At 46.9% G+C, this 9,351-nt stretch overlaps 1 protein-coding gene across 1 annotated transcript; it reads left to right on the top strand.

Annotated features, from left to right (window-relative positions):
* Positions 1-40: 40 nt before the first annotated feature.
* On the top strand, positions 41-7,805 carry LOC104530682 (ATPase MORC2-like; the record flags this gene model as incomplete). The annotated part of the gene is made up of 9 exons (XM_010175352.2): positions 41-180; positions 698-852; positions 996-1,124; positions 2,639-2,744; positions 6,078-6,210; positions 6,557-6,631; positions 6,741-7,124; positions 7,514-7,657; positions 7,751-7,805. Coding segments are annotated over 9 exons (1,321 nt in total), but the record flags the coding sequence as incomplete, so codon positions are not given.
* Between the last annotated feature and the right edge of the window lie 1,546 nt (positions 7,806-9,351).

Below are 9,351 nucleotides of genomic sequence, written 5' to 3'. Positions count from 1 at the left end.
CCTGACATTCTGTGATTCTGTGATTTCATTCTCTCACAGGGCGCTGAAAGAACCCAAAGAATTGAATTTTATCTTTGGTGTGAATATTGAGCAGCGCGAATTGGATGGCATGTTCATATATAACTGCAGTCGACTGATAAAGATGTACGAGAAGGTGGGCCCGCAGCTGGAGAGTGGCATGTGAGTTCCTGAAGATTTTTCAGCAATCTTTTTGCTTAAGCTTGGCATGTTCCTACATATAACTTAGGCTGTGCAATACCCTTGTTCTGACTTAATCGTTCTTCGTGAGCATGAGGCTTATTCATTTTATCAGCCTTTAGTTTGGATTCTGACAAATAAATTGTATTTTAATATTGCCCAAAATTTCCCTGGTTTCTTGATTGAGAGTTCTCTCCACAGATTTTGGTCATACCTGCAGCAGTATGAGGCTTTTGTGCTCAATGCTGGCATTTGAGGCTGATGAATACTGGTAACAATACTGCCTCATTCCAGGGACAGGGACAGCTCTTGAAAGCAAATACAAATATTTGAGCCCACCTTGCTTTTTGCATGCTGGCTTGAGTCTGATTTAAAAAGCTGATCAATTAAAACCCCGCTAAAGAAATGGGTGGGTTTGTGTAACTTATTTTCAGTATTGTTTCTCTGAACAATGACCTGGTAGTTTAGTGATGTTCATGACTGTCTGTCCCTCTTCCAGGGCATGTGGTGGAGTGGTAGGTGTGGTGGATGTGCCCTATTTGGTTCTGGAGCCAACCCATAATAAACAAGACTTCGCTGATGCCAAAGAGTATCGACACTTGCTTAAAGCCATGGGAGAGCATTTGGCTCAGTATTGGAAGGATATTGCTATTGGTAATGAAGCTTCACAATTACAGGGGCTGGAAGGGGAAGCTTCAGTGGCCTGAAGGCAGCTAAGGAGGAGGGCAGCCAAGAGTGCAGGCGGTGAGTTTTGCAGTAATGGCTCCATACTGAGCGGGGACTTGTTTCTTTTCCAGCCCAGAGAGGTATCGTCAAGTTCTGGGATGAATTTGGTTATTTGTCAGCAAACTGGAACCAGCCTCCATCTAGTGAACTGCGCTACAAACGCCGGAGAGCCATGGAGATCCCTACCACGATTCAGTGCGGTGCGTCCAACCAGGCTGGGATTAGGAGGCTAGTCCTCCCTGGGGAAGTGGGGAGGGACTCCTGTCTGCATTTGGGCAGCAGCTAAATGGGTAGGAGATTTGAGATGAGCTTTGTGATCCTTATCCCCTTCTACGGTTTGTCTCCTTCTATGAGATGCCTTTGCACTTGATGGTACACTTAGCCGTAAGGTTCCTTTCCTGCACAGTTTACTGACTGTGGTGTTCTTCAGCTGCCCTTACAGAATGGTGCAGGTGTAGCTAGTAGCAGTGTTGAGAATGGGCTTAAAAATGTCATATGAACTGGAACTGGCCAAAGCCACCTGTCCCAACTTCCCAGTAGGCAATGGAAAGTGGCCGAGTAACTGGTGTGCTAATACTCTGGCCTGCTAATCAGTTCTAGGTGTGAGCACAGAAGGAAACCATTTACACTTGACTTTCAGATTTAATACAAGTTCTCTTCTGTACACCTCTAAACAGCTCTGGCTAAGCCTTTACTGGGGTAAAGAGGATCTCAACACGACCATTTTGTCTCTCAGTAGAGGGACACCAAACTCCCTTGACCTCATTTTACCCACAAGGCTTGAGGATGAGGAGCTAGCAAGGAATGTTAGGCCAGTATTGTGGAATTGTTTTGTCAGGCTCTCCTGCCTTGACGGTTTTCTCAGTCCTTTCCAAGTTCCTCCCAGAGAGGAAGGGCTTTCCTGTCATTCTTCTTGTCCTCTGCTGTTGACATCCTTCCAGAGCCTGATTTAAGAACATTTGCATTTTCTTGGTAAACTTGATTTTTTTTTTTTAAGCCATTGATTTCCTGGTATGCCAGCAATGTTCTGGAAACCTAATCTGTCTTCCTGGTTCATCTAAAATGTATTAGATTATTATAACTTATTATTTTATTGGATGAATCTCTGACTTGTTTTGTGTTAATATCTGTAAGAGACCACTTGACTTGTGAGACAAGCAGTGGTTTCAGGAGTTGCTGTTCAGTTTGGTTTGTCTGTGCTGTCACTGCAGCAGTAAGTGTGAGGTCCTCTAGTATCACTTGATGCCAGGCTTCAGCACATTCTTGTTATGGATGCCTTGTACAAGATTCGAGGTCTTCCTACAAGCATTTTGTGAGCATGAAGCAAGAATTGACTCAGTAGAAGTTCTTCACTGTGAGGGTGGTGAGACACTGGCCCAGGTTGCCCAAGGAATTTGTGGCTGCTCCTCCCTGGAAGTGTTGAAGGCCAGGTTGGATGAGGCTTTGAGCAACCTGGTCTAGTGGAAGGTGTCCCTGCTGATGGCAGGTGGGTTGGAACTGGATGATCTTTAAGGTCCCTTCCAACCCAAACCATTCTGTGATATCCTGTTGCTGTCTCACTTCTTTTTTTTTTTGCCACTAGTCTTACTGGTTTTGGATATGCTTTGGAAATTGGTGTGGTTCTTGGGCATTAAATGAGCTTGGGAAGTGCTATGGAAAAAAAATCTGTGGCTCAAGCTGTATATTTCTGACTTGCAAAATGTTTGTCTAACAGATGTATGTCTGAAATGGCGGACTCTCCCATTCCAGCTGAGTTCAGTGGAGAAGAATTACCCTGATAGCTGGGTATGCTCCATGAACCCTGATCCTGAACAAGACAGGTAAGAATCAGTTAATATAAAGACTTTTCTGCAGCATGCCTTATTTTCATGTGTTTGGGCTTTTTTTCTGGTCATCTGTTCTTTGAGAACAGTTGGAGGGATAGGCAGTAACTCTTTAAGCTGTAGATAACACCAAACTGAGAGGAGTGGCTGATATGCCAGAGGGATATCAAGTGCATCCATCCAGAGGGACCTGGACAGGCTGGAGAAATGGGCCAACAGGAACCTCAAGAGGTTCAACCAGGAGAAGCACAAAGTCCTGCCCCTAGGTAGGAATAACCCCAGGCACCAGCACATGCTGTTCTGCCTGGAGCCGAGAAGGCTCAGGGGAATCTCATCAGTGTGTGTAAATACCTGAGGGCAGGCTGCAAAGAGGACAGAGCCTGGCTCTTTCCAGTGGTGCCCAGTGGCAGGACCAGAGGCAGCAGGCACAAACTGGAACACAAGGATGTTCCATCTGAACATCAGGAAACACTTTTTCCCTGGGAGGGTGACCAAGCCCTGGCAAAGGGTGCCCAGGGAGGTTGTGGAGTCTCCATCCTTGGAGATATTCCAGAACATGGAACCAGCTCCGGGTGGCATTTCCTGCGTAGCAGGTTGGACCAGATGACCTCCAGAGGTCTCTCCAACCTCAACCAGTGATTTGGTGAAATTCAGCTACTTTATGGTGTTTCTGCACTGCCACTGGAAATATGATTGCAGACTTAGTTTGTCTGTGTTAATTTTAATGTAGGTAGTGGAGACAGCAATTGAAGAATGGTCGTAAGCGCATGCTGAGAGCGACCCTTGTTCAGTGAGGTCTTTGCAGTTGTCTTTATTGCTACTGTAGCTCCAACCTATTAGACATGCAAACTGCAGCAACACCTCTGAGCTGCAGTGAGCCCAAGAATGACATTTTGCACACTGGAGGGAGCAACAAATTGATTCATTTACCCACAGTGTGTTTCACAGTTATAATACTTAGGTAGAATCTAGTAATTTATTTGAATGAGGAGAATGATTGCTCTAGGCTGCTGCTCTCTGTGAAGAGAGACACTGCTAGAAGCTATTCTGGTCTTTGTTGTATGATGAGGGAAGCTGCTCAGCTGTAATTCAGGTGCCTTGGCTCAGTGCTTAAAGACAAAGGGAATGAGTCCAGGCAGTAACTTTTAATTGGAATAAAAATCTTAACATCTGTGGCTGAGACAGCTACAAAAAAGTGTTGATGTTGATATTTGGAAAGTATCGATTTTCTGGCTTCTTTATTTTGGCACCTGTCATTGGAAGAATACCAATGCTAGCTTCCCTGTTGCTCCATGTGTTTGTACCCTGGTGTGGAGCTACGAAGATGTGCTGAGGATGTTCTCTGACTAAACTTCTGGGGCAGGGCTGAATCTGCCAGCCCGAGAAGAGGCTGCCATGTCTCCAGGCCCGCAGGTGGAAGCAGTCTCAATCCATGCAGTGGTACAGGAGATGGCATTTCTCTGCTGGGAAAACTTGTATCTGGTGCCACTTGTTCAGCTTTATCTTTGGGAATTGCATTTTTGGTGTCAGGCAGACATTTTGCAGTGATGACAGATGATTTCTTAGCCAATTAAGTAATCGCTCTATGAAAAACTCCCCTGCAGTGCTTCAGCTGAGAAAAGGCTGATGGAGAAACTGCTGCTTGTGCTCCTTTCCACTGACAAAGCTGATCACAGTATGTGTCTCACAGACATCCCAGCAGTTGGCAGGTTCAAGGTTAGAGATCTTGATGCAATCATCTCTCATCAGCCTCTTGGAGCTCTGTTTGATCCACAACAAGAGCAGAGTTCTCCCTGTATCTGTAAGGCTCACACTTGTGGGAAGTTTTTAACAGCTTGGCTCCAAAGCGCTGTGGGAGTCAGCTGGATCTCTTGTGTTGTTCAGGAGTTGTCTTGGTACTTACATGCTGCTTTCCTATCTCACATCATCTCTGTATGACTTTGCACTGAAGGAGTGTCTATGAGCCAGTTCTGTGACAGGAGATGAGGCTGGGAGCCCTGTAAAGAATCCCAGAATTTCCTGGATTGGAAAAGACCTTTAAGATAATTGAGTCCAATCATGAACCCAACACTGTCAAGTCCCTGACTAACCCATGTCCCTCAGCACTATGTCTACACGACTCTTCAATCCCTCCAGGGATGGGGACTCCACCACTGCCCTGGGCAACCCCTTCCAATGCCTCAGAACCCTTTCAGCAAAGAAATTCTTCCTCATATCCCATCTCAACTGCCCCGGGCACAACTTGAGGCCATTTCCTCTTGTCCTGTCCCTTGGGCCTTGGTTGACCAGACCCCCCCCCACCTCTCTCCACCCTCCTTTCAGGGACTTGGACAGAGCCACAAGGTCTCCCCTCAGCCTCCTTTTCTCCAGGCTCAACACCCCCAGTTCCCTCAGCTGGGAACTCAGCACACTTGTGCTCCAGACCCTTCCCCAGCTCCGTTCCCTTCTCTGGACATGCTCCAGCACCTCCATGTCCTTCTTGGAGTCAGGGGCCCAACACTGAACCCAGCACTCGAGCTGCGGCCTCACCAGTGCCCAGTCCAGGGGAAGAGAACTTCCCTGGTCCTCCTGGCCACACTATTCCTGATACAAGGTAGTCACTCAGTCCTCCCTTCTTCCTCTGCCAATGCTCCTCGTGGCCAGCTGCTCAACTGAAGTTTGAAAGTGATGCCAGTCTATTTTCATTTATTTCCTACCTGCATTTTCCTCCTCTCTCAATAACTTTTCCAGGATTCTGCATCTGAGAGGACCTGAGGGAGTAGGATACTTGCCACTGTTCTGTAGGCCGTAAGCTGAACAGGATGGGAAAAGCAAATAATTGTGGGATATTGCAGAGGAAAATTTCATGGCCTTGGGCAGCAAGGTGAAGTGCATCTTCTGCTGGAAGATGACGTCTGTAAATGATGTCTTAATCACAGCTTACTGGTAATAAGCTTTCCTTTCTAAAAGGAAAGGAAGTCTGTAAAAAGAGGAATTGTTATGGAGTCACAAGTTGATAGAAAGGAAAAATTACTGTGAAAGTCCAGAGTACAGGAACAGTACAGAGAACCAGTCCCGGCTGTTCCTGAGCTTTGTTTAGCCCCCGGGCTCTGAATTGGTAATTCCTAGTGTACATGGCTTTTTTTTTTAACAGCTATAGTTTTGATCCTTAAACCATAGATGTGTTTTCCAAGAAGAAAACCACTGTTTTTGAGATTATGGCTGCTGTGGAAAGGAAAGTGGTTTTAGTGCTGCATTTGGGATGGGATGTGATGTGAGGACAGTGCCATGTGTGAGACAGTGCAGGTTCTGCTGTCTCTGCTGAGGTTTCTTCCATTCCCTTCATGCTAGATGTGAAGCTCCAGAGCAGAAGCAGAAGGTACCACTAGGAACTCTGAAGAAAGACTTGAAATCACAGGAGGAAAAGCAGAAACAGCTGACAGAGAAAATCCGCCAGCAGCAGGAAAAGTTGGAAGCTCTACAGGTGAATCTGAAGGTCTCCAGCTAAGCACAGGAGGTTTGAGGGACCTCCTGGTGCAAATGGCTGATGCCAAATCATGTGTGTCTCAGCCTTTAATGCCATCTGTGCTCCTTCATGGGGTAGGGATTGTTTTAATAACAGAAAACAAGCATTTCAGCTTGCATTTCATGTACTGCTAGGAAAATGGAAGTGACTGCTGGTGTTCGGGTGAAGGTACGTCTCTTGAAGAACACAGAACATGCCAATTTTTGATTTTAAACTGGTAAATTGTTTGCTGGGCTGGGTTCAGGCAGGCCCTGAGAGCTTTTAAAGACAGCCTTTCTGATATATATATTTATTTATTTAATAGAAAACCACTCCAATTCGATGTCAAGCTGACTTAAAGAAACTGCCTCTGGAAGTGACCACACGGCCTGCAGGGGAGGTAAATGGGTTACTGCTGTAGGCTTTATACTCTTCTGTGCCATCCTTAGCTGCTCTGAAAAGCAGCTCCCGACTCTTCCATCCTCTCTCTATACCCTTATTTGTTTCAGAACACCCAGTCACAAACCCGACCTCAGCGCCCGCGATCTCCTCCTTTACCTGATGTAATCAAGAATGCTCCCAGCAGACCACCACCACCAACGCCTCCTCCCAAGTCCGTCAGTCAGCTGAAAAAGAGCTCTTCCACATATATCAGCACTCCCAAACTGGCAAACATGCTCTCCAAAGAGGAGGCCAGCACTTCCAGGACACACCAGCACACTGTGACAACTGGGAAGTCTAACAGCACTTTAAAAACTCTTGCCAAACCAGCTACAACAATGAAACCACCCTCTGCTGTCCAGCAAAACCCTAAAAGCTCACGTGAGACACTCAGTCCAAAAGCTGCCAGGGTGCCAGCACTAAAGAAATCTGCCACTGTCAAATGCCCACAGGTAAGACTCCATGGGATGAAAACTGTCTGCTCCTGACCTACTGTTCTGCATAGCCTGGCTTGCTCTGTCACACGGGATTTGCACTGTAGTCCCTGCACAGGGCAAGATAACTTTTACTTTACTCTAGGGTACTTTTCTACACCCCTCATGAAGACTCATTTAATCTCTTTCCTGTTAGACCAGACTGTTTCCCCAGACAAAAAGTGTGTGGTGTGGCAGGGTGAGCATTTGCATGATCATGTAGGATCTGCTAAAACCTTCTGGAAAAGTTATTTAACTATCGGATGAAAATACTGAATGCTGAGCATTTTTTTTTTTAACTTGACTGAAAGAAGGTTTTGGTTGGTAGCATGCTGGAATTACAGCTAGAGCGTATTTGCTTCCTACAGGCATCCACCACACGGAAGAGAACCTCGAATACCACAGAGGACGAGTCTGAGGAGGAGAGGGAGCACAAGAAGGAGAAGACAAAACGGGGCAAATTTGTGGCAGTGAAAGAGGAGAAGAAGGATTCCAGTGAGGTGGTGGTAGAGGTGAGAGTGCACTGGTTTCCCCAGCAGAATACATTTGTCAAGTGTTTACAGTCTTGTTGGGAGGAAGCTAATCTGAGCTCTCTCTGCTCACAGCTCACAGACAGTGCTGGGGAAGAAGAGCTGGCAGAACTGAAGAAACCTCAGAAAGGTGAGAAATGAACCCTTGGACTGGGTCCAGTATCTAATGCAATGGCAAAGAGCTGTTGCAGAACTAGACTCACTGGTTAAACGTGTGATTTCATTAATGAGCTTTTTAAAATAAGAATTTGTGTAAATTTGGGTCCCAAATCCCATGATGACTCTTAACTCACGTGAAATATTTTGGCCAGAAACCCCTTGATTAGACAAGAGGCAGCTGGGGCATGGGAAGATCTGTAATCTGAGGGCTGTGTCATGTTAACAGGTGTGATGCTTGGCTGTGTGGTGCAGACTGATGCTGTGCTCACCCTTCCTAACCGAATGGTTCATGGAGCTTCGTTAGCTAGGCAGTGCTGAGGATGGTATCTAGACCTGCTGTGCTGTTGTGAGAGAAGAGGGGCCAAGAGACCCCCAGGAAAGGTGATAGCCAGGACAGTGTTGCATCTTCTGCCAGAGCAGGGCATTTCTTCAACTTGTTCCCAAGGAGTTGTCTGGGAAGTGACCTGCTAGGAACTTGTGGCAAATTGTCCTGGTGGCCAACATGAGACTGGAAAGCACGTGTTAAACAGCCCAGGGTACAGGAGAAACCTATCTGAAAATGCCATATAATTTCCTTGCATCTTGGTTTTTCTAAGTAGGATTTGAACTGTGACAGTAGTGGTTTTATGGTTCATTGTGGTGGTTTCAGCCACAGCTAAGACCATGAGGTCCTTCACTCACTACCTCCCACCCAGTGGGATGGGGAGAGAAACACAACAAAGGGCTGGTGGGTTGGAATAAAGACAGGGAGGGCTCACTCACCAGTGATGGTCACGGGCAAAACAGACTCAACTTGGGGAAGAAAAATCAATTTAATTTGTTACCAATCAGTCAGAGTAGGACAGTGAGACACAACAACCACATCTAACACCCCCTTCCCCCACCCCTCCCTTCTTCCCGGGCTCAATTCACTTTGCTCCCCATTTCTGTCCCTTCTCCCCTGCAGAGGCACAGGGCACAGGGAATGGGGGTTGCAGTCAGTTTGTCTCTGCTGCTCTTTCTGGCATGAGATCCCTCCCGGGGGCTGAAAGGGTCCAGGAACAAACTGTTCCAACATAGAGTCACGGACCTCTTCGGGCTCAGCTCCCGGCTCCAGCGTGGGGATGTCCACAAGCTGCAGACTTGGAGGTCCAGTGCACCTCCTTGCCCTGCTCTGGCATTGAACGTTTCGGGAGGAGAAGGGGAGGAGGTGTGTCCTTGTTCATCGTGAGCACTCAAAAGTCACAACTGCCCTCAGGCACAGGTCCTGCTTTGGTGAGGAGTACTCCATAGCCTACACATGGGTATATGCTCTGCCATTGAACCTCTATGGGTTGCAGGAGACTCCATCTGCCTCCCCCTACTCTTCTCCATGCTGATCTGGGTGTCTGAGGTTCTCTGTCTCCTCTCCTTCTCCTCCTCCTCCTCCTCCTTCATGTCACTGATGGTCTTTTTGTTCAAGTCAGTGGTCTCCTGATGGCTCTCTCCTTCTTTGCCAAACTGATTCTTCCCTCATAAATATGGATTCGAAGAGGCAT

This window comes from Antrostomus carolinensis, unplaced genomic scaffold (genome assembly GCF_000700745.2).
Source record: "Antrostomus carolinensis isolate BGI_N321 unplaced genomic scaffold, ASM70074v2 scaffold14339, whole genome shotgun sequence".
Taxonomy (NCBI): domain Eukaryota; kingdom Metazoa; phylum Chordata; class Aves; order Caprimulgiformes; family Caprimulgidae; genus Antrostomus; species Antrostomus carolinensis.
Note: the sequence above shows the minus strand (reverse complement) of the source record. Positions and strands in the feature narration are given on the sequence as shown.